The 26,416-nt window shown below is 37.4% G+C and overlaps 1 protein-coding gene across 4 annotated transcripts in view; it reads left to right on the plus strand.

The window, feature by feature from the left end:
* ZPBP (zona pellucida binding protein) overlaps window positions 1–26,416 on the plus strand; it is a 139,628-nt gene that overhangs the window by 74,881 nt on the left and 38,331 nt on the right. For all 4 annotated transcript variants that reach the window (XM_074379704.1, XM_010341388.3, XM_074379702.1 and 1 more), the window contains one exon: window positions 18,928–19,105. In XM_074379704.1, coding sequence (XP_074235805.1) covers window positions 18,928–19,105 — 178 coding nt within the window. The remainder of the gene's footprint in view (window positions 1–18,927; window positions 19,106–26,416) is intronic.

Consider the following 26,416-nt stretch of genomic DNA (forward strand, 5'->3'; position numbering starts at 1 on the left):
ATATATTTTGTCTGTTTTTGTTTTTTTCAAGTGGCAGTCCCTGTTACTCATTTTTGGCCAGAGACAGAAGTTCTCAGTAATTTTATGTTCCTCACATTGCCAGAAACAAAAAAGAAAACGGGTTTTCTTAAGTTTTTTCCCCCACCTATATGTATAACAAATGAAAAACTGATGAGAGTGGAAAGAATAAGGAAAAGATGTTCAATTCTTTCTGCCTTGTATTGTTTAAAGTTTTTGTTTCCAAGTGTTAAAAAGCCCCTAGGAGGCCAGGCCCGATGGTTCACACCTGTAATCCCAGCACTTTTGGAGGCCGAGGCAGGCAGATCACCTGGGTTCAAAACCAGCCTGGCCAACATGGTGAAACCCCATATATACTAAAAACATAAAAATTAGCTGGACATGGTGGTAGGCACCTGAAATCCCAGCTACTTAGGATGCTGAGGCAGGAGAATCGCTTGAACCCGGGAGGCAGAGGTTGCAGTGAGCCAAGATCATGCCCTTGCACAGAAGCCTGGGTGACAGAGAGAGACTCCCTCTCAAAAAAAAAAAAAAAAAAAAAAAAAAAAAACAACAACAAAAGCCTTCAGGAGAAAATTTTAGGTTTCTGTCATAGCAAATGCTGCACAACTCATAAGGTGAGGTTCTTTGAAGTCTCTGGTTTTGTCATGGTAATATTTTGTAGAACTTCCCCCAAAGTTGCATGTTCTTCACTTCTGCATAATAAGATAAGATTTATTAGTTTGCTAGGGTTACATAGACCGGGAGGCTTAAACAACAGAAATTACAGTCTCACAGCCCTGGATGCTAGAAGAGCAGGAAGAGGGTGTTGGCAAGGTTGGTTTCTGCCAAGGGCTGGTCTGTTTGGCATGCAGATGGCCATGTCTTCACATGGTCTTTCCTCTTTGTATGTGTCTGCATTCTTAACTCCTCTTCTTATGAGAACACCAGTCATATTAAATTAGGGCCTACTCTAATGGCCTCATTATACCTTAATTACCTCTTAAAAGGTCTTATCTTTAAAGGCCTGTATCTTTTGCATATTTCCGAATACTGTTACATTCTAAGGTACTGGAGGTTAGGACTTCAACATATGAATCGGGATGGGTTCATGAATCAGCTCCTTGCAGCTTGGGTCATCAAAAGATAAAGAACAATTTATAGGATTTTTAATTTTTCTTTTATTTCATACAAAATACTGTAATACTGAGCATTATTCAGATATTACCTGTACTGCTTCCAGATGGTGACTGAAGCTGGGATTTGCTGGGTTAATGCAGTATGCTTCGTAGTGAGATAATATAAAGAAGTGTTACTTTCAGTTCAAAGTTGCTGGACAGGTAGCAAGGTAGGGAGACCTGTATTGGAGGTCATCAGATGCTTTTCATTGCTTTTCCTTGATGTAGAAGTTATGGACCTTCTCTTACATAATTTGATACTTTTAATTACAGATCTTATTGAATAGGAATATAAATCAAGTTGGTGCAGTCATCAAAAAGTTCTTTAAACAATTACTTTATTCATCAAGTATTAAATTTTCCTTTCTCTCAGGGTATTTAATCGAGCCTGGAAAAGGGACATACATGTCTAATAATTTCTTTAAGAAAAATAATCAACGTCTCTTTCCTTGGAAATGAGAAATTATCACAAAGCATATTTGATTCTTCCTTATTTATTGACAGCTTTGCAATTAATTAGTAAGGCTTGAAATTAGAATATTAAATTTCAAATATGCATTTTTGATATCCTCATTTTTGACTGCTTTTATTTGTATAGTTTTCATAGTAGTTATTTTATAAATTATAATAGCCATATATAACTTATCACAGTCTACTGGTATTGATATTTTACCACTTTAAATAAAGTGTAGAAGCCTTACATCTATTTACTTCTATCTACCCTCCCTATTAAAAAAGTATAGCTAATTTCTTCTGCGTACATTGAGCACATCAGGTGGTGGTATAATTTTTGCTTCAAAATCTGGTGAGAAGAAAGATAGTTTATTATCTTGTGGTTTTTATGTGTCAGCTTGACTGGGCTACGCAGTTGTAGCTGGTACACCATTATTTCTGGTATGTGTATAAGAGTGTTTCTGGAAGTGATTAGCATTTGAATTGTTCGACTGAGTAAAGATTACCTCACTAATGTGGGTGGGCACTATCCACTCCACTGAGGGCTTGAATAGTACAGAATGGCAGAGGAAGGGTTGATTTGCTTCTGTTTGAGCTGGGAAAACCATCTTCTCCTTCCTTCAAACATTAGTACTCCTGATTCTTAGGCCTTAGGACTTGAATTGGGACTTACACCATCATCCATTGGTTCTCAGACCTTTGGACTTGAAATGGAATTTATGCTACTGGCTTTCCTGGTTGCTAGCTTGCAGCTGGTAAAGTGTGGGGCTTCTTATCCTTCATAATTGCATGAACAAATTCCCATAGTAAATCTTAGAGATTTATTTCTCATATTATATATATGAAATAATGTCATACTGGCTACAGCTGGACATCCTTTGGTCTAGTCAAATTGACACATAAAAATCACAGGATAATGGACTATCTTTCTCCTCACTAGCTTTTGAAGCAAATACCACCATGTTATATCTGTATATATATATAGATATAGATATATATAGATATGTGTATGCACAGACACCATACACACATACATGTACATGTATATACAGACACACACATACACATACGTATATATGGAGATTTATTTTAGGAATTGGAGAGTTATTATATACATGTGTGTCTGTGTATATATGTATATACAGCAGGTTGAGTATTTCTTATCCAAAATGCTTGGGAACTGAAGTGTTTTGGGTTTTGGATTTTTTCATATTTGGGAATATTTGTGTTAAAATTACCAGTTCAGCATTCCTAACTCAAAAATATGAAACTCAAAACTGCTATGATGAGCTTCATGTCAAGGCTCAAAAAGTTTTGGATTTTGAATCATTAAAGATTTCACATTTTTAATTTAGAGATGCTCAACTTTGTATGTGTGTGTCTGCATTTTTGTGTGGTGTGCATGTACGTACACTATTGATTCGATTTCTCCAAAGAACCCCAACTAAGACAGTGTTTGACACCAAGAGTAGTTGTAGGGGAGCAGAATTTTAAGGATTAAGTTTTCTGAAATGGTTCTGGAGTTTCTGGAATTGACTGTCTAGTCTTACTAGATTTAAAGATAACTGATGACTCTGATTTTCATATTAAAGAGAGCACTGAGAGTCTGTGGTGCTAAGTATTGATTGAGGTATGAAAATTATGTACACTGGATACTTGTAGTCAACCACTTATAAGAAGCAAGGAACCTGGTGACTCCGTATGATACTTCTGAACATTTTTGGAAAACTGTGGACTGCAGTGATGGCTCTTGGTTGTTCCCAATGTCACTGGACAAAGTAGTAAAAGGAAAGGATGAGCTCAGAAATTTGAATTCTCAGCTCATGCATCACATAAATGGTCTCAGAAGTTCCAGGTGTGCCCTGAAGCGGGGAGAGTCTTATCTCCTATAGCTGCAGGGCTGAAAATCAAATGCAGGATGCCATCCTGTGACTGGCTAATATAAAGCAAATTGAACTCTCAACTTCACAGGGTACCTACTGATAAAATAAGGGCATTTAATTGAGAAAGAATGGGATCCTTTAAGGTGAGATGGGGACATTTTGCAAGACTCTGGTGAAATTGAAAATACTGAGCCCCAAATTCTAATGAGGCTTCTTTGCCAGCACAAGTAGCTTATCTAACCACAATGAAAGTGGCTTCTTCAGCCCTAATGACAGTGATGTCCCACCTACAGGGAGGCCTCTCTTCCAATGGTGGTATCTGCCTTCCCCTTCTGTCTGATGGGGTTAATCCTGCATTGCCTGAGTACATGGTAATGGCTTCCCTTGAGGCGGTTGCCATATAAGAAAATGCTGATTTTCCTCAGGAAACAACACCAACACCTCCGTTTGCTTCTAGACCTATAATTGGATTCAAGTCCTAGAAGACCCTTATAGGTGAGGTACAAAGTGACCAATGAGGGAGGTGGTTATACTTCAGAATAACTACTTAAGTTTTCTAATTTGTGCAAGTAGAAATCTAAGGAAAATGTGTGTGGATGAATGTTAGAGCTATGGTTAAATTGATAAATACCTCGAGCATTTATTAATTTAATGTGTGAGAATATTTCAATAAAATCTAATACCTATGGGGTGTTAGATATTAAAGGTGGATCAAGCTAACTTTACTGATACGGGCTCACTGAACAGACATTCTACATTTAATATTGTAGCTCATGGAGTTAGAAGGGGTTTTAACAGTTTGGTTGATTGGCTGAAACATGGATCAAAAGATGGCTGGCTCACTATAAAGGGAATTAGAAATGCCTGATCTCTCTTGGTTAATGTAGACAAAGGAATTCAAAGGTTTAGGGAGTCAATTTGTGATTTAAGACTTACTCAGTCACATTGGTAGGGCTTAGAAGACATATCTTTTACCAATGCTGTGAAAAATAAATGTGGGAGCAGAGTCCAGCATCCTTGAAGAGCTCAATAGTTTATTGCTCTTTTCTGTAGGCCAGACTTTACAGTATGAAACACAGCCAATCAATTGGAAGCCTAAATGCAGTGGAAGTAATTGGATTCCATAGTAGCAGAGATCAAGTAACAAACTCAATCAGCAAAGGCAAGGTGGTCATAGCAACCCTAATGGACAGCAGAGTCAAGGCAGCGATCAGCATAGTCTGACATACGCAGACCTATGGCATTGGCTAGTTAATGATGGTGTTCCTAGAACTGAAATAGATGAGTCACCTACTAAATTCCTACTTGATCTGTTTAAGTATAAAAGTTCCAAGTCAAATGAACAAAGTCTAACTCATAAAATAAAAGCAGAAGGTCAAGCCACCTCAATCATTGGGTTTGAGCCAGTTCACGGACTCAGAATACCTTGAAATGGTGTGTGGGTCCCCTTGTGAAAAGACCCTGGTAAACAACCAAAAATGTATACTGTCATTCTTTCTCCCAGCCTACCCCTAAAGGGACTTAATGAGCTCTTTGACCTTTTACTAGGGTAACTGCATTGGGGAAAAGGAACTGATTAGACCTTGCAGGAACTCATGGACTTGACTCTGAACTGACATTGATTCCAACACTCAAAACGTCCCTGTGGCCCTCCAATCAGAGTAGGGACATGTGGAGGTCAGGTAGTCAGTGGAGTTTTAGTTCAGGTCCATCTCACAATAGGTTCATGGGTCCCCAAACCCATCCTGTGATTACTTCCCCAGTTTCAGATACATAATTGGAACAGACCTGCGTAGCAGCTAGCAGATCCCCTGCAAAGTCTTATGGCCTGTGGAGTGAGGGTTATTATAGTGAGAAAGACCAAGTGAAGGCCATTAGAGCTGCCATTATCTAGGAAAATAGTCATTAATAGATAATATTTGTACATATTTATGGGGTACATGTAATATATTGTTAAATGTGTAGAATGCATAATGATAAGGACATTTATAATATCCATCACCTTGAGCATTTATTAATTTAATGTGTGGGAATATTTCAAGTCCTTTTAGGAATATAAAATGCGTTGTTGTTAACTACAGTCACCCTACTTTGCCATGTAACATTATAATTTGTTCCTTCTGGCTGATTTTATATTCGTATCTGTTAATGAAACTCTCTTCATGGCCCCCCACCCACAACTTCTTCCCACCTTCAGGTATCTGTCATTCTACTTTCTACCTCCTTGAGGACAACTTTTTAGTTCCCACATATGAATGAGAACATGTGATATTTGTCTTCTGTGATTGGCTTGTTTCATATAAAATGATGGTCTCCAGCTTTATTCATGTCGTTGCAAATCACAGGATTTCATTCTTTTTATGGCCAATAGTATCCATATATATATATATGGTATACACCACAGAAAATAGTGAATCAAGGCATTTTTGGGAGGATTGCAGAGGTTAGTGCCATCATCAAGGACTTAAAAGATGGAGATGTGGTGATCCGCATTCATCTCTTCATCTCTCCTGTTTGACCTGTCAGAAAAGGGACAGATCTCGGAGAATGACAGTAGATTATTGTAAGGTTAACCAAGTGGTGACTGCAGTTGCAGCTATTATACCAGATGTGGTTTTATTGCTTGGGCCGATTAAACCGTCTCCTGGTACCTCATCTGTAGCTGTTGATCTGACAGGTACCTTTTTTCCATCCCTGTCCACCAGAAGCAGTTTGCTTTCAGCTGGAAAACCAGCAGTGCACCCTCACTGTCCTGCCTCAGAAGTATATCCGCTCTCCAGCCCTATATCATAATTTGGTTGTTAGATATCTTAATCATCTTTCTTTTACATAAGATAACATGCTGGTCCATTATATTGATGACATCTTGCTAATTGGACATATTGAGTGAGAAGTAGCAATTACTTTAGACTTATTGATAAGACATTTTATATGTCAGAGAGTGAGAAATAAATCTGATTAAAATTTGGGAACCTTCTACATCAGTAAAATTTCTAGAGGTTCAGTGATATGAGGCTTCTTGAGATAACACTTATAAGGTGAAGGGTATGTTGTTGCATCTGAGTCCTCCTACAACCAAAAGGGGTATAATGCCTAGTAGGCTTATTTATATTTTAGAGACAACATTTTCCTCATTTGCGTATGTTACTCTGGCACATTTACAAAGTCACCTGATAGCCGCTAGGTTTGATGGGCTCAGAATAAGAGATGCTTCTACAACAGGTTTTGGCTCTTGTAGAAGCTGCTGTGCCGTGTAGGCCATATGATCCAGTAAATCCAATGGTGGTTGAAGTATCAGTGGCTGATAAGGATGCTGTTTGGAGCCCTTGACAGGCCCCAGTATGTGAATCACATCACAAACCTTTAGGATTTTGGAGCAAGGACTTGACATCATCTACTGATATTTACTGTGCTTCCAAGAGACAGCTTCTTCTACTGGACCTTAGGAAATATTGAATGCTTGACTGTGGGCCACCAGGTTACCATGTAACCTGAGATGCCCATCATGAACTGGGTGTTATCTAACCCACTAAGCCATAAAGTTGGTCATGCACAGCAACACCATTAATCACATGGTGGTGGTATTCACTTGATGGGGCCTTAGCAGACCTTGAAGCACAAGTAAGTTAATGAACAAGTGGCTCAAATGCCCACATTCCCCATTCCTGCTACACTGCCTTCTCTCTCCCAGCCTGGACCTAGTTTCATGGTGAGCTCTCTGTGATCAGTTGACAGAGGAAGAGAAACTCAGGCCTGGTTTACAGATAGTTCTCAACAATATGCAGGGACCATCCAAAGGTAGACAGCTGTTGCACTACAGCCCCCTGTCTGGGACATCCCTGAAGGACAGCTGTGAAGAAAAACCCTCTCAGTTTGCAGAACTTTGGGCAATGCATCAAAATTGTGCAACTGGAAGGAATAATGGCAAGATGTGAAATTATATATTCATTTATGGTCTATGGCCAATGGCTTGGCTGGGTATTCAGAGACTTGGAAAGATCATGATTAGAAATTTGGCGACAAAGATATTTGGAGAAGAGGAATGTTGAAAGACCTCTCTGAATGGGCAGAGAAAGTGAAGATACGTGTGTCCCATGTGAATGTTCATGGGCGACCATAGCAAAGGAGAATTTTAATAAGGCAGGATATGGGATGACCCCTTCTGTGGACACTAATCAGCTTCTGTCCTCAGCCACCACAGTCATGTCCCAATGTGCTCATGAAAAACATGGTCATGGTGGCAGGCATGAGATTATGCATGGGTTCAACAGTATGGATTCCCATTCACTAAGGCTGGTAAGACTGTGGCCACCATTAAGTATCCAGTCTGCCAACAACAGAAACCAATACTAAACCCTATTACATGGCACCATTCTTCATGGTGATTAGCCAGCTACCTGGTGGCAGGTTGGTTACATTGGGCCCCGTTAATCAATGAAGGGGAAGATTTTTGCTCTAAGTATTATTTTATTATTTAATGTTGTTTCAGATATTTTTAAATTATATTTTATAATTCGTTCTTTTTAATACAGAGAAAAATATTTCGTGTTCGTAGGCCATAGTTGGTGACTGCTTTTCAGTCCAGTTGACAATCTTTTCATTTTAATTGAAATATTTAAATCGATTGCACTTAATTTAGTTATCAATATATTTGGATTTAAATCAACCATCTTGCCATTTCTTTCTATTTTTCCCATCTATTCTTTGTACCCTCTTTCTTTTTTGACTTCTTTGATTGTGTCTTTTCAAAAATGATTCCTTTTTATAGCTCTAACTGGGTAGTTTCTTTATTATTTACATATCACAATTATTCTGTATAGGTTATCAACATTCTGCTATGTATCATTTATCTTGGTTTTCTGTTGTTCAGATTTTCCTGTTTTAATGTATTAAACTTTTTTTACCTTATATTTTCTGTTTGATGTACACTTTGAATATTCATTTTAGTGGGGTTTGCTTCAGATTTTAACATATACTTGGCAGCAGTGCTGAAAATTAGTTTATTTTACACTCCTGAAAAATACAAGACCTTAAGAAACTTTAACTATCCTGAATTGTTTTTATCTTTCATGGTCTTAGTTTCTACTTTTTTAGTTCTCTTCTTTTTATTTTTCTATTTGTTACTAAGATTGCTTCAAAATATCAGTGTCGGTTTAGATTTACCCACAATTTTATTTATTTATTTGCTTTTCTTCTTATATTTCAGTCCTTCCTTCTCTTGTCATTTTTCTTCCAGAAATTATTGTGCCTCCCTGATCTGAAGATTCATTGGCTGTCAGCAGTTAAGGACAATTTTCAGTCAGGATTGTTTTGAAAATTACCTTTTCTGGCCGGGCATGGTGGCTCACACCTGTAATCCCAGCACTTTGGGAGGCCGAGGAGGGTGGATCATGAGGTCATGAGATTGAGACCATCTTGGCCAACATGATAAAAACCCATCTCTACTAAAAATACAAAAATTAGCCTGGCATGGTGGTGGGTGCCTGTAATCTTAGCTACTTGGGAGACTGAGGCAGGAGAATTGCTTGAACCTGAGAGGCGGAGGTTGCAGTGAGCCAAGATCGTGCCACTGCACTCCACCCTGGTGACAGAGTGAGATTATGTCTCAAAAAAAAAAAAAAAAAGAAAAGAAAAAGAAAATCACCTTTTCTACTTTGCTTTTCTGTTGAGCAGTATACTAACAACGAATACATTTTATGTAAATTATATCATATCTCAATGAAATTATCTAAAATAGTGAAATTTCTATTTACTATAATTTGGATTTTCTCATTGATTTCTCCATTCCTATTGTAATATTCTTTTCTAGCTGTTTATGTTTTTTATGCTGAATATTATCTTCCAGTATTTATTGTGTTTCATTATTCTGGCTACATTTAGGTCTAATCTGCCGCTAAAGCTGTCCATTGAAATTTTAATTTCACTCTATTCATTACATGTATTCAAATAGTTTATTTTTCAAATATGTTTTCTCTCTTTTCATGATATAAATTCTGTTATTCTGTTTTCATCCCATTTTAAGCTTATATATTTTAAATACACTTTTAAAATCATTTTTGCATTTTGAGTAACAGATACTCAGTTATCTGAATTGCTTGATTATCTAATTTGGCTGTTGTGCCTTCGATTGTTTCTTCATTTCACTATTTACTTCATAATTCTGGCTGACAAAGTCATGCTTTTTTAGACCTTTATCAGCAAGTAGATAGCCAGTTGGTCTAGGAATTCACACTGGAGTTTCTTTCCTCCAACCTTTTAACCCTCCCTGCCCCTATTCCTCCTCTAAGAATCCTTGTTTTCTTCCCTTTGTGATCAATTTTATTTTCCTTGTCCACTGTGAATAAGGGACATAGCTATTACTAGGTTTGTAGTGTTCTCCTCAAGTTTAGCTCTTACCTCCTTTCCCTTCTCTCCCTCCCTCCCTTCCTACCCTCTTGGTTTTCCTTTCCCCTCTTTCCCGCTCTCTTTCTTCCTTTCCTCCCTCCCTGTGTAACTGTAGAAATGTGGCTACACAAAACATTTGTTTTCAATTAGATGATTTTTTTTTCAGTTAGGTGATTTTTGACAGGAGGTTTTTTTCAACATACATAGTATACCACAAAGTTAAAAATAGACATATTTTTCCTATTTTTAAATTTCATTTCTACCTGCTCACTGTCTCATATACTATTTTATAGTCTACTTTAAAAAATATGACTTTATAAATATACTACTTGAAAAAAACTTAATATGTCTTAATTATTAGAGATTTAAGCAAATCTCTAATAATTTCAAAATATAAGTTATAATTTGTCTTTCATCTTTCTCTTGAATAGTATAATTTTCTATTGCAAGTTTTAGTTTCCAGAGAGAAAACGATGAAGAATGGATTGTTTTGCTTTCTGCTACAGGATTGAAGTTGTCCTCACATTGCAAAGTGAAAATTTTCTGATTTGAAGTTTTAGGATTAATTGTGCTTCTTAGGAGTGAATTCCAACTTTCATAGAATTTAAATTGTTATATAGACCTTACTTTCTTCCTCATTCCTTTGGTTCTGCTCTCAAATGTAGCTCTATTTCATATATCTCTGCCTAATTCCGTAATAGATCACATTTTCCTGTTCTGATGTTCGTAAAAAGAGAGGGACAACTTTTAATTTCTGATTAGTCATTTTCTATAGTTTTCTGTGGAGACTTTATGTTATAAAGTCTGTATACTCCTATCTCTTATTTGCACTCTCAGCATCAAAATAACCCCCTTTTCTACAAAAATTCACAGTTCTCTCCAGTTTGTTCAGATACCTTTGTGTTTCTATCTCCTTTTAAAAATAATTTCTAACCCCTTTTGGTTATTTAGTCACTTTCCCCAGAGATTCCCTAATATAGATGTTAATCAAAGATACTCAAAAGATTCTATTTTATAGGTATAGTATCTGTAACACCTTGTAAATATTATTTCTCCCCTAGTGGATATTTGAGCCCCAGTTAGACTATAATCTTGTGTGATGTCTGTTGCCTATCCCAAAACACCCATAATGCTAGTTGTTGCCTTCTTGTTAGACTAATTAGTTAACTAATCCGTTAGACTTCTCATTAGGTTTGTTAGACCAATCTAGAACTTACATTAAAGCTGTTCCAGTCATATTTCTTCACTATGAGCTTGGCATCGCCTGTAGGACAGATTGTAGTAATTAAAATGAACTGTTCTTTTTCATGCAAAAATGTGTGTATTTTACAGATTGCTCATTGTTGAAGCAGTAACAGTTTTTTGTTTCCTGAACCGCTAACCAATTGTTGTAAAACATAGTCCCTCCATATGTTCTTAATCCCTCTATAAAGCTTTTCTTTTCAGGGGACTTTTTTTTTTTTTCAAAGGAGTCCCAGGGGTTCAGGGTGTACTTGAAAGAGGTAAAGACTGAAGATGAATGGCTGCTCATCTAGAAAGAGGGGAGTGAGGTGTCCCAGGTTCCCTTCTCTTCCTAGTGAATACCCAGGGAACTCGAGGGAGAGAAAGTGAGGCGTACCCCTTTCTTTCATCTGTCCTTGTATCCCTGAGTCTGGTGACTGTGACAGGGTGCTGTCCATGGGTATCATAGTGGCATTCACCTATGTTGACAGGGGGAACTAAGGAGGTGGGAATATCTGCTCTGACCCACATATGCCCTCTCCCTTCTGTTGTCAGTAATCTTTGAGTTTCTAGACCTCATTTATGCCATGGATACTAGCATGAGCTTTGTCTATGAAACAGGAGGCTTGGCTTAATCAGCAGAAATTAGTCATGCTACCTACCTGCTCTGTGCCTCTTAACCTCCATTATTGTCTGCCTCTGGATCCCTTAGATCCTGTTTTCTTTCCTAGGGCTTTGCCCTAAAGCTTAGAATTGAGTTTGATAAAAGTTTGTGGGGGGTACTGCATGGACTGTTTATCAAAAGCTGAATGCTAAGGTGAAGCTGTGAAATGGAGTCCTCTTCTAACAAGGGAGAGAAAAGGGTATCCTGTCACATGCCCAGAAAGTTGGTGGCTATAATTGTTTGCTAAGATTTGGGTGATGAGTCTTGGCTTTGGTTAGCTCCCTTGATCTTATTTCTTTTCCTTGTCTAGTCTATCATTGACGGGCATTTGGGTTGGTTCCAGGTCTTTGCTATTGTAAACTGCCACAATGAGCATATGTGTGCATTTGTCTTTATAAAAGAATGATTTATAATCCTTTGGGTATATACCCAGTAATGGGATTGCTGGGTCAAATGGAATTTCTATTTCTAGATCCTTGAGGAATTGCCACACTGTCTTTCACAATGGTTGAACTAATTTATACTCCCACCAACAGTATAAAAGTGTTCCTATTTCTCCACATCCCCTCCAGCTTCTGCTGTCACCAGATTTTTGATGATCGCAGTTCTAACTGGCACAAGGTGGTATCTCAATGTGGTTTTGATTTGCATTTCTCTAATGACCAGTCATGATAAACAATTTTTTCATGTTTGTTTGAAAACCTCATAAAGGTCTTTGTCTGAACGCTGTCTGTTCCTATCTTTCACCTACTTTTAAATGGATTTGTTTCTTGTATATCTGCTTTAGTTCCTTGTAGATTCTGGATATTAGCCCTTTGTCAGATGGGTAGATTGCAAAAATTTTTTACAATTCAGTTGGTTGCCTGTTCACTCTGATGATTGTTTCTTTTGCCGTGCAGAAACTCTTTAAGTTTAATTAGATCCCATTTGTCTATTTTGACTTTTGTTGCCATTGCTTTTGGTGTTTTAGTCATAAAGTCCTTGCCTATGCCTATGTCCTGAATGGTTTTGCCTAGTTTTTATTCTAGGGTTTTTATGGTGTTAGATCTTATGTTTAAATCCTTAATCTATCTGGAGTTAATTTTAGTGTAAGGTGTCAGGAAGGGGTCCAGTTTCTGCTTTCTGCACATGGCTAGCCAGTTTTCCCAACACCATTTATTAAACAGGGAATCCTTTCCCCATTGCTTGTTTTTGTCAGGTTTCTCAAAGATCAGATGGTTTTAGATGTATGGTGTTGCCTTCGAGGCCTCTGTTCTGTTCCATTGATCTCTATCTCTGTCTTGGTAACAGTACCATGCTCTTCTGATTACTGTAGCCTTGTAGTATAGTTCGAAGTCAGGTAGCGTGATGCCTCCACCTTTGTTCTTTTTGCTTAGAATTGTCTTGGCTATGAGGGCTCTCTTTTGGTTCCATATGAAGTTTAAGGTGTTTTTTTTTCCAGTTCTGTGAAGAAGGTCAGTGGTAGCTTGACGGGGATAATGTTAATCTATAAATTACTTTGGGCAGTATGGCCATTTTCATGATACTGATTCTTCCTAACCAGGAGCATGGAATGTTTTTCCATCTGTTTGTGTCCTCTCTTATTTCCTTGAGCAGTGGTTTGTAGTTCTCCTTGAAGAGGTCCTTCACATCCTTTGTTAGTTGTATTTCTAGGTATTTTATTCTCTTTGTAGCTATTGTGAATGGGAATTCACTCGTGATTTGGCTCTCTGTTAGTCTGTTATTGGTGTATAGGAATGTTTGTGATTTATGTACATTGATTTTGTATCCTGAGACTTTGCTGAAGTTGCTTATCAACATAAGTAGATTTTGGGCTGAGACGATAGAGTCTTCTAAATATACAGTCATGTCATCTGCAAACAGAGACAAATTGACTTCCTCTTTTCCTAATTGGATACCCTTTATTTATTTTTCTTGCCTGATTGCTCTGGCTAGAACTTCCAATACTATATTGAATAGGAGTGATGAGAATGGGTATCCTAGTCTAGTGCCAGTTTTCAAAGGGAATACTTCCAGTATTTGCCCATTCAGTATGATATTGGCTGTGGGTTTGTCACAAATAGCTTTTATTATTTTGAGATACATTCCATTGATATCTAGTTTATTGAGAGTTTTTAGCATAGAGGGCTGTTGAATTTTGTTGAAGGCCTTCTCTGCATCCATTAAGATGATCATTTCGTTTTTGTCTTTGGTTCTGTTGATAGATTTGTGTATGTTGAATCAGCCTTGAATCCCCAGGATGAATCTGACTTGCTCGTTATGGATAAGCTTTTTGATATGCTGTTGCATTTGGTTTGCCAGTATTTTACTGAAGATTTTTGCATTGATGTTCATCATGCATATTGGCCTGAAGTTTTCTTTTTCAGTGTCTCTGCCAGGTTTTTGTATCAGGATAATGTTGGTCTCATAAAATGAGTTAGGGAGGATTCCCTCTTTTTGTATTGTTTGGAATAGTTTCAGAAAAAAATGGTCCCAGCTCCTCTTTGTATGTCTGGTAGAATTTGGCTGTAAACCCATCTGGACCTGGACTTTTTTCATTTGGTAGGGTATTAATTGCTGCCTCAACTTCAGACCTTGTTATTGGTCTATTCAGGGATTGAACTTCTTCCTGGTCTAGGCTTGGGAGGGAGTAAGCATCCAGAAATTTATCTGTTTCTTTTTGGTTTACTGGTTTATGTGCATGGAGTTGTTTGTAGTGATCTCTGATAGTAGTTTGTATTTCTGTGGAATTGTTGGTGATATCCCCTTTATCATTTTTTATTCCATCTCTTTGATTCTTCTCTCTCTGTTTTTTTCTATTAGACTGGCTAGCATCTATCTCTTTTGTTGATATTTTCAAAAAAACAGCTCCTGGATTTATTGATTTTTTTCGAAGGGGTTTTTGTGTCTCTGTCTCCAATTCTGCTCTGATCTTAGTTATTTCTTGTCTTCTGCTAGCTTTTCAATTTCTTTGATCTTGCTCCTCTAGCTCTTTCAATTTTGACCATATTGTGTTGATTTTTGATCTTTTCTCACTTCTCACGTGGGCATTTATTGCTATAAATTTTCCTCTAGACACTGCTTTAAATGTGTCCCAGAGATTCTGGTATGTTGTGTCTTCATTCTCATTGGTTTTGAAGAATATCTATTTCTACCTTCATTTCATTGTTTATCCAGTCATCATTCAGGAGCAAGTTGTTGAGTTTCCATGTAGTTGTGTGGTTTGGGGTGAATTTCTTAATAGTGAGTTCTAATTTGTTTGCACTCTGGTCTGAGAGACTGTTTGTTATGTTTTCAGTTCTTTTGCATTTGCTGAGCAGTGATTTACTTCCAATCATGTGGTCAGTTTTAGAGTAAGTATGATGTGGTGCTGAGAATAATGTATATTCTGTGGATTTGGGTTGGAGAGTTCTGTAGATGTCTATTAGGTCCACTTGGTCCAGATCTGCATTCAAGTCCTGAATGTGCTTGTTGATTTTCTGTCTCATTGGTCTGTCTGAGATTGACAGTGGAGTGTTAAAGTCTCCCACTATTGTTGTGTGGAAGTCTGAGTCTCTTTGTAGGTCATTAAGAACTTGCTATATGTATCCGAGTGCTCCTGTATTGGGTACATATAAATTTAGGATAGTTAGCTCTTCTTATTGCATTGATTCTTTTATCTTTATGGAATGCCCTTCTTTGTCTCTTTTGATCTTTGTTGATTTAAAGTCTGTTTTATCAGAGAGTAGGATTGCAACCCCTGCTTTTTTTTTCTCTCCATTTGCTTGATCAGTCTTCTTTCATCTCTTTATTTTGAGTCTATGTGTGTCTTTGCATGTGAGATGGGTCTCCTGAATACAGCACACCAATGAGTGGACTTTTTATCCAGCTTGCCAGTCTGTGTCTTTGGATTGGGGCATTTAGGCTGTTTACATTTAACGTTAATATTGTTATGTGTGAGTTTGATCCTGCCATTTTGTTACTGGCTGGTTGTTTTGCCCATTAGTTAATGCAGTTTCTTCATTGCATCATTAGTCTTTACAATTTGGTACATTTTTGCATTGGCTGGTACTGGTTGTTCCTTTCCATGTTTAGTGTTTTTTTCAGAAGCTCTTGTAAGACAGTTCTGGTCATGATGAAATCTCTCAGCAATTGCTTTTCTGTAAAGGATTTTATTTCTCCTTCACTTATGAAGCTTAGTTTGGCTAGATAGGAAATTCTGGGTTGAAAGTTATTTTCTTTAAGGATATTGAATATTGGCTCCCACTCTCTTTTGGCTTGTAGGGTTTCTGCCAAGAGAACCCCTGTGAGTCTGATAAGCTTCACTTTGTGAGTGTCCCGACCTTTCTCTCTGGCTGCCCTTAGCATTTTTTTCCCTCATTTCAACCCTGGTAAATCTGACAATTACGTGCCTTGGGGTTGCTCTTCTTGAGGAATATCTTTGTGGTGTTCTCTGTATTTCTTGAATTTGAATGTTGGCCTGCCTTGCGAGGTGCAGGAAATTCTCCTGGATAAGAACCTGAAGAGTGTTTTTCAGCATGGATTCATTCTCCGCATCACATTAAGGTACACCTATCAAGTGTAGAATTAGGTCTTTTCACATAATCCCATATTTTTTGGAGGCTTTGTTCATTTCTTTTTACTCTCTTTTCTCTAATCTTGCCTTCCCATTTTATTTCACTGAGTTGCTCTTTAGTCTCTGATATCCTTTCTTCTGCTTAATTGATTTGGCTATTGAAACTTGTGTATGCTTCTTGATGTTCTTGTGCTGTGTTTTTCATCTTCATCAAGTTGTTTATGTTCATCTCTAAGCTGGTTATTCTAGTTAGCATTTTGTCTAACCTTTTTTCAAGGTTTTTAGTTTCTTTGCATTGAGTTAGAACATGTTCCTTTAGCTCAGAGAAGTTTGTTATTATCGACCTTCTGAAGCTGCTTCTGTCAATTCATCAAACTCATTCTCCATCCTGTTTTGTTCCCTTGCTGGTGAGGAGTTGTGATCCCTTGGGTGATCCTTTGGAGGAGGATAGGCATTCTGGTCTTTGTTGATTTCATCCTTTAGTGCTGGTTTCTTCCTGTCATTATGGATTTATCTACCTTTGATCTTTGAAGTTGGGGATTTTGAATGGGGTCTCTGAGTGGACATTCTTTCTGTTGATGTTGAAGCTATTTCTTTTTGTTTTTTAGTTTTCCTTCTAACAGTCAGGTCCCTCTGCTGTAGGACTGCTGCAGGTCCACTCCAGACCTTGCTTGCCTAGGAATCACCCGTGGGGTTTGCTGAACAGTAAGGATTGCTGCCTGATCTTTCCTCTGGTAGCTTCATCCCTGAAGGGTGCCCCCTAGGTGTCATCAGAGCTCTCCTGTGTGAGGTGTCTTTTTGGGTATACAGGGGTCAAGGAGCCACTTGAGGAGGCAGTCTGTCCCTTGTCTGCCTGCAGAGGCACTGCTGGACTGTCACAGCCTCATTCCAGCTGCTGTGTAGGCTTCCTCTGGCTTTTGTTTACACAGGTAGGTTTAGACCCACTCAGTAATGGTGGATGCCCTTCACCCCATCAGGTTCAATCATCCTAGGTTGGGCTCAAACTGATGTGTTGGCTGTGAAACTCTCAAGTGAGAAGGCTTCAGTTTGCTTGTCTTTGTGGGGGTGGGACCCACCCAGCCTATCACCTATCCCTCTGCTTTCAGCTCCCCCTCTTTCTGGGGAGTGGGTAGCTCCGTCCCACAGGTACTCTTGGTGCTAGTCAAAACATCTGCCCACATCTGTGCTGACAACTGGCGCTGGCTGGAGCTGCCACTCAGATCTGTGCTGTTAACTCACAAGCCTTTTCAGCCCGGTGGAGATCTCCTGGACTGTGGTTTGCAGAGGCCATGGGGGAAGCATGGTATCTGAACCAGAGTATTGTGGGGGCAGAGGGGTAGTCCCTGATCCTCCAGTCAGTTGCACTTCCCAGGTGAGGTAGCACCCTGCCCTGTCTTGGTTTATCCTCCTTGGGCTACACCCACTGTCCAACCAGTCCTATTGAAATGAACCTGGTACCTAAGTTGGAAATGGGGAGATCACTTGCCTTCTAATTCTGTCTGACTGGGAAATACGCTCCGGAGCTGTTCTTATAAGGCCATCTTGGCGGAATCCCCTTTATGAGAATCTTAATGCCTGATGATCTAGAGTGGAACAGTTTCATCCTGAAACCATCCCGCCACCCTCGTCCTTGCAAAAATTGTCTTCCATAAAACCATTCCCTTGTGCTGAAAAGGTTGGGAACCACTGCCTTATACACACAACCTGAAAATAATTTTATGCAATATTTTAAATTACTTTATGTGTGAAACGAAGTTATTTTATTATCCTTTGTGGGTATTTTTGCACTGTCAAGTCTGGACATTATAGAAATTGTAATGGAAGGAGTGTAATTTACAAGATATTGGAAGAACTCAGTAGACATGAGATGCACCATTAGTGGTAATAGATCAGCCTGTGTTGTCCATTTGTTCCTGCTCCTGACCAGATCGGAGGTGCAAGTTAGTATGGCAGAATGGAGTAGAACTAACTAGCTGGTAGCAATTTGAAGTTATGACCATACCTCATACTTTAATGTGTACATTGTAGCAGTCATAGAGAAGTCAAAGCCTCTTGTTAATTTCAGGAGGCAAGCCAGTCTAATTATTATAAACATAAAGATAATTATAGATCAGAGTGATGCTTTATTATTATTTAGACTTAATTTTTGAAACACAGGTAAAAGTTGTAATATGTTATATTGTCTCATGTTTTTAAAATAAATTTTCCTTTGTGAAAAGAGTGAGTGTTGTGCCTCAGGATATGCTTCTTACAGGTGCTTAAAATACATTTTTAAAGTACTTTACATTTCTTATCATTCAATTAATTTCAGATAGCTTTCTTGATTTTACTCAGTTACTTATCCATATATTATTCAAAATACAAAGAGACCAAAAAGTTTGGTTATATCTTCAAATGATTTTTTTGCATTGAAATTGGATGTACATTTAGAAATATTTGATGTGTATTGAAGACATCTTTTCAGTTTCGTGTTTTATTTATATTCTGTGAGTGCAAGAAAAAGTAACGACTTTGAGAGTTTTTCTCAAACTCTTAACTCCACATGCATCCTTATTTGTTCTAAAATTATATTTGTATAGCTAATAATTTTATCAAATTTTATTTATATTTTAGGCTAAAAATCTCATAGAGAGATTTTTTAATCAACAAGTAGAAGCTCTTGGCAGACGTGCAGAGCCATTGCCTGAAATATACTACATCGAAGGTACTCTCCAAATGGTTTGGATTAATCGCTGCTTTCCAGGGTATGGAATGAATGACCTGCAACATCCAAAATGTCCTGAGTGCTGTGGTATGTAATGAACTATGATTTCATGTTTTACATTAGCCTAAGTGAATGCCTATCACTTATTTTTGCGATCATTTTGGTATTTTTCATAGTTTATTTAAGGTAGTCTATTTGAAAAGACTATGTCAATCTAAAGATGTGAAATTAAAAGCAGTCTGGCTTGATTTTGGCCTTGGAATTAATGTTACAGCAAGAGAGTTAGAAGCATTAGGCAGTTATCTGGGAGGAAACACAAAAATAGTTATGAGTCACTTAGAATTCCTTACCTTTAAAAGAATGAAATAATATGTCTTTTGGAATCAATTATTGATGAGTTTAGGTTTGTATAGTCTATAGTAGATATCTTTGTGACTTTTTCCTTCCTTTTGAAATAAGTATATGAATTGCTTTATTACCAATTGTTTTTTTCTATCTTTTGGTCCTAGCACTGCAGGATCTGAGCTGCTTTCTGACATTTATTGTTTCTTTTTCATCTTTACTATAGAAGAGACTTCTGTAGAGGCTATTGACTTAGGTTGAGCACATGAATTCAAAGTCTTTGCATTTCTATTATTGAGACATTAATGGGCCAATTAATTTTCAGTCTCAAAAGACTTTAAAAATTTTATACTAATATCACTAAATTTATACCTGACTTTGTAAGTTTCATATTGCCGCAAGAGAATACTTAAGCCTGGAGAGTTTATGAAGGAAAAAAACTTCGTCTCATGATTATGATGGCTGAAAAGTTTGAAATTGGGCATTCAGTGGGGGCCTCAGTCTGCTTCCACCCATGGCGGAAGGTGAAGGGGAGCCTTAGTGTGCAGAAATCACATGGTGAGAGAGGAAGCCAGAGAGAGGGGGAAGTGCCAGGATCTTTTGTACAACCAGCTCTCACAAGAAACTAATGGAATTAGAACCTGGTCACCCATGAGGGAGGATATTAATCTATTCATGAGAGATCTGCTCCCCTGACGCAAACCTTTCCCACCATGCCTCACCTCCCAGCACTGCCACATTGGGAATTCTCAACATGAGATTTTGTGGGAACAAACAAACCATATCCAAGTCATGGCAATATCATTCTCATTTAGTCATTTCTGACTGTTCTTTACTCCTTTCTTTCTGCAGTTTACATTAGATTAAAACCCTTTTCATAAAATAGACCAGTAAATATTCCTTTTAATTTGTTTCCTTTTTTTGGCTGGAGTTATCTTTATAATTTTTTTTGTGTGTTTTGTTATTGCTTAAACATATGGACTTTTACAAAAATATACTACAAAGTTATATTAGGAAATACAAATTAAATAAATAACTTCTAACTTTGTAACTCTTTCAAGAATCAGTGATTATATGTGTGTGTGTGTGTGTGTGTGTGTGTGTGTGTGTGTGTGTGTGTGTATGTATCATATATTGTTCCAGAACAAAGATAAGGATAAAGAAAAACATAGAAATATCCAAAAAATAACCTGGAACATAGTAGTTTAGCTGTCTATTGCATGCATTTTTACCATTATTCAAAAAAGACTTAAGATAAACTAAAATTGTTCAAATATTTGCATCTCGTTAATTGTAAGTATTTTGTAATTGTCAAACATAGCTTTTTCAAGTGAAGTAGTAGGTTTGAATGTCAGAATTACAAGTAATTTTACCATTAAAATTTTTTTTGTGTGTTTTAAACATTTGGGTAACAGCACAATTGTGATATTTTCTAATTTCACCATGTAATGAGTGTTAACTCAACTTATTATGTGCTACATTATTTGATCAAGCTAATTAATTGTTTTATTCCCAAAATAAGAAGTATATGAGAAAATTTAACATGGATCTCAAAAATATTTTCTGTATCTAAAATAGTATTTTGTTCTTCTGGATATTTGATCTCTGCACACAGAGCTTAGATATTTAAGAGATGTATCCATGAAACAATTAGGGAATAAGAGACTGCTAAACTGAAGGGGAAAACAATACAAGAAGGTTATATAATGAAAACTGAGTTAGTAGTGGGATAGATCACAAAGGTTCAATGTAATTATGATACGGCTTTCTTGGTGAGATTTGTCTTTCAGTCTTGAGGTAGTTACTTGAGGTAGGAGACCAGGATAGCAAGCACCATCCAAGCAACAACATGAATGAGCATCAGGTTTATGGTGGGGAGGTGGGATTTTGCTTAAATAAAATAAAATTTATTTTTTGGATTTTATGGGCTCATCATCATTAACTAGTGAGTTGCCAAATTTTATTTTGTGCCATCTTATGGTTAATAACCTTTTTAATTTACAATTATCTTTGTTTTATCATTTCTGTAAGTTATGAAACAAGATTCAGTTCCCTTAATGTAACATTCAGGACCCCATAGGATAGTAATAATTTTTATCAATTTTACAGAAGGCCATCACTCTAAAATTTTAGAAAAGCGTATAACAACTCAAAAAGATATTTAAATTATTCTCTGAATAGAAAATGATTTAATAAATTACCCTGTGTTTTAAATTAGGATAACACTAGGTAAAAGACAAAATTAACATGCTAAATGAACTTAAAATCTATTCAAGTATGAAACTGAATACTAGATAAAATAATGATGAGCTCATAAAATATATAAGGTATCTTGTAAAACGACGTCTGTCTAGAATAAAAAGATATACCATGTTTATATTTAACAAACAAGATTGAGGACAAAGCTTGTTTATGACATAAGGGAAGTTCATTTACTTTCTCAGTAAAGTAAATCTCAGTGGTAGATTAAGCACCAGATTTGTTCTTTCCCTTTGGATATTGTTTTTTTGTTTGTTTGTTTTTTGTTTTTGTTTGTTTGTTTTTGTTTTTTTGCTTTGTGACAAAGTCTCGCTCTGTTGCCAGGCTGGAGTGCAGTGGTTCAATCTCAGCTTACTGCAGCCTTTGCCTCCTGGGTGCAAGCGATTCTCTTGCCTCAGCCTCCTGAGTAGCTGGGACTACAGACATGTACCACAATGCTCAGCTAATTTTTGTATTTTAAGTAGAGACGTGGTTTCACCATGTTGGCTAAGATGCCCTCCATCTCTTAACCTCATGATCTGGGATTACAGGCGTGAGCCAACACACCCAGCCTTATCATTCTTTACTCATTTAAGTTTTATTTACAGGTGGCAGACAAAGCCTGTTTCCTTAAAAACTAGTGAAGACTTAACATTTCAACCTATATTATTTTTCTTTTTCCTAACTTATTTAGTATTTTAAAATTAATTTATACTGAAAAGCTTCTCTGTGACTTCACATTTAGCATTGCTTATTATATACATCATTTTGTTAATCAGTTTTGGCACTTTAAAGAGAATTTTAATTAAATGTGTGAATTATCTATGTCTTATAATTTTATAAATTATATAATATACTACAACCAAAGACCAGGCAAATATTACATTATTTTTAAAAGAATTTTGTTAAAACACAGATTCTGAAATGTTTTACTTTGCAATTTCTTTTTTTTTTTTTTTGAGATGGAGTCTTATTCTGTCACCAGGCTGGAGTACAGTGGCACGATATCAGCTCACTGCAACCTCTGCCTCCTGAGCCCAAGCGATTCTCCTGTCTCAGCCTCCCAAGTAGCTGGGATTCCATGCATGCACCACTACACCAGGCTAATTTTTTGTGTTTTTAATAGAGATGGGGTTTCACCATGCTGGGCAGGATGTTCTTTATCTCCTGACTGCATGATCCTCCATCTCGGCCCCCCAAAGTGCTGGGATTACAGGCGTGAGCCACCACACCTGGCCTACTTTGCAATTTCTATTATTTCCGTTTTTGTATAGCTTGTATATTCAACTTTCCCCCATTTTATTTCTGCTAATTTCTTTCAAAAAAATCAAAACATAAAACTTGTAGGTCAAATGACATTCTTTGACATAATACCCCAGTTGCCCTTCCTACTTTTTTCTCTTTAAACTATGGCCATGGTTTTAAAACTCTTACATGTATCAGAATGTACTGAAGATTTTTTCAAAATATATCCAATGTGTATGAATCAGACATCTATATTTATAAGCTTCCTAGGTGATTCTTATATACACCAAAGTTTGAGATATCTTAGTGTTGATAAGGCAACACCTACATAGAATGTAGGAATATTAGTTTCGATAAGGCAATAACTTGATAGGATGCCTATGGTTCTACTGAGGTAGCACACTATTTGCCATTGATTATTATGGATTAAATGGGTAGCTCAATAATAGGTTAGACAAGATTATTTATCCTATTGCTTTCCTTTTTTAAAAAAAGAATAGCCATTCAAACCTTTTGGTAATCACATGGAAAATCCAGCAGGGAGTTCTTTCATTGTGACACAATATCTGTGTTGTCAGAAATGATTAGGTTGCAAGTTAGAGTATTTAATCTTCTTGAGATGGTTTTATTAATAAAGTATACTTGTCTACTTTAAATTAATTATGCAGGAACAGTGAATTGTTTAGTACTTACAATTTTTTAAAATAAAGCATTTTAGAGTCAATAAATTTATCCCACTCAAACTTGCATTCCTGAACCCTTGTTTTTTGATTTTATATCAGAGGATCAGAGACCAAAAAAAAAAAAAAAATGTTTCTTTTGCATCTTTTTCACTACATGTATTTAAATAGTTCTGTTATCAGTAGTAAATAAAACTCATCCACCTTTTAGACCCACAAAGACATTGCTTTTATTTTGAGTCATTATATTTCTGAAGAAACTAAATAATTGAAAAATCATGGCCAATGGATAGGTTATTCTATGGATTACAGTGTGGGATGCCCAGATTTTCCTTAAATAGATACATTTATTTTCAGTAAAAGCAGTCCATGTAATTTGAAAAACTTATCTGAGTGAAACTGTCTTACATATGTTGAAGAATTAACAATATCATGAAGAAATACTGGGTCAAAATCTAAAGACAAAAATTAGTGCTTCTCCTGGCTGTGATGGAGTAGCTTATAGTAGACACAATCTCTTTCTGGAAAAATTAGAAAGCCTAATAAAATTTAAAAATTATTATTTCTATTAAAGACATTGGTAAAATGTCAGGGTGTAAGGATTCAAGAGGCAGCATAGATAGAAGGGGTGTGTGGAAATGCATGATAGATGCCGAAAGGCAATAGGATGACATGTTTATGTTCTGAAATTAAACATTTGTCAACTTATAATGCTATACCTGCTGGAAATATCATCGTACGTGATGGAAAATCAAGACGCCATTAGACGTAATAATATATGAGAGAACTGACATAGGCAGTCTACACTCAAAGAAAGACTAAAGGGGAATTTTCAGGTAGTCTAAAATGCTCTCAATAAGAAACATGTCTATGCAGGATGGCATAAGTGGCAATGGAAAGGAAAAACATGGAGATAAATATAAATAAATATTGACTATACAAAAATATATACTGCTTTACGGGCTTAAAATATATAGAACTAAATATATATGATCGTGGTAACACCAAAAGCAGGAAGGAATAAATAAAATTAAAATGTTTAAAATTTCAACCATTGTTTAGAACTGGTATAAGTAATGATTTGTATTAGATTGTAATAATAGATTAAGATGCATGATGTATTTTTTTAGGACAGCTACTAAAAGATAGTAAAATGATATGTATATAACAATTGGTAGATAGAAAAAAGTAAGTTATCCCCAAACTCCACATTATTTCTCAAAAGAAACCAAGGTAGAAAGGGGACAAAAAGGTACAATTGGTAACAAAAATATTTCACTAAAACGATCAGTTTAAATTCAGTGTGTATGGCTCAGAGTCCCATATCTATTGCTCCTTCTCCTGAGATACGGGAGACCCCAGGTGACTGTCATGAAGCATTTGTCACCTGTGGCTTGAAGGAATCAGATTACTAGGCAGGATGCCAGGACATCCTGGAAGCCAAAAAATGATGGCAGAATGGAGACTTTGCCAGCACACCTCACCCACTTGGAAATAGAAAAAGTGTATAGAGAGTCACACTGAAAATTTTTATCCAAGGTAGAACACAGGAGTTCAACATAAAAGTGAAATAAAACTTTGTACACTGGCAAAAGAAGATGGACAGTATCCCACATGGTGAGGTCCAGTGGAGAATCGTGAATGAAAGCTCAGTGAATGAGCAGGAGAGTGTCTCTGTGATACACATTCCTACTGGGAAGCCAGGCAATCCAGGCCACAGGAGAGCTCCTTGACCCTCCCAAGCCCTGTATCTGGCTTGGGGAGCAGTCAGGAGACTATGAGAGGGAACAGCACTGGGAAATGTACTAAACATGCTCCCAGACCTGAGCACCAAGAGACCATTCCTTTTCCTAGAGTCTAGCGAATTGCTTGGCTACATGCCAGCTACCACCAGTGACAATCACTGGTTTGAGAATCTCAGACTGGGGGTTGACACTCTGGTCTTGAGCCGCGTAGGACCCCCATAACAAGATCTTACAGATGAGTGTGACACCCCTGACCCCCACCACCTTCCTGGAACAGCAGGAAGCTATTTACCTGAGAGGCAGGGTTTTTGACCAGGCAGTGAGTTTAAACAGCCTGGTGCAGTTTCGCAGACTGAAAGAAACTGCTCGTGACTTAACTTATTGTCCCCACTTGCTGCCAGTGTCAGGGCATGGGAGGGAACCCCACTGGGTCCAGAGGATAAAAGCAATGTGGGTCCCACAGCTCACTAGGCTGTGGAGCCAGACACTCCATTTCCCTGTGCTGGGTCTTTGGCATGGCAGCAATTCTTTCACTCCTCACTGGGACATTTCTCCAGGGTCCTGAGAACGACTCTCTGACCCCCATCAGATTTGGTCCTTGCTCTCCTGCACTGTGGGACTTCAGTGCAGGTTTGTCTAGCTTGGCCTTCCACCTGAGAGGCAGAGCATAGGCCCAGACAACTGACCAATACGTGACCCAACCCATTGCCTGGAATGCCCTGATACCTACTGCCATTATGATAGCTGGCTTTAACTGCAAGTGTCACCTATTGACCTGGAATTTAACCTGTACAGCCCATTATAACATGTGCTAACCCAAGCATATGGTGATTGGGAATGACACAAAACATCATATGACCTCTGGTACACTGGCATTTGAGAAAGCTATCACATTGACTATTTATAACCAAGGAAATCATACGGAGTGTATGCCACTGAATACACCCAGAAGCAAAGTCAAATTACCCTACTCACTATACATCATTGCCACATCCTCAAGAAGAAAAAAATAAGTCCCACCGTAATGAAAATAAGTTCAAAACTAAGAAGCAGCGGTTCTCTAGATGCAAATAAATCAGCATAATTGAACAGAAGTCTCATAAAAACAAGTACACAAAGGAGGAAGAGAAAGAAATCAAATGACAGCA

The sequence above is a fragment of the Saimiri boliviensis genome, chromosome 10, assembly GCF_048565385.1.
Source record: "Saimiri boliviensis isolate mSaiBol1 chromosome 10, mSaiBol1.pri, whole genome shotgun sequence".
Classification (NCBI taxonomy): Eukaryota; Metazoa; Chordata; class Mammalia; order Primates; family Cebidae; genus Saimiri; species Saimiri boliviensis.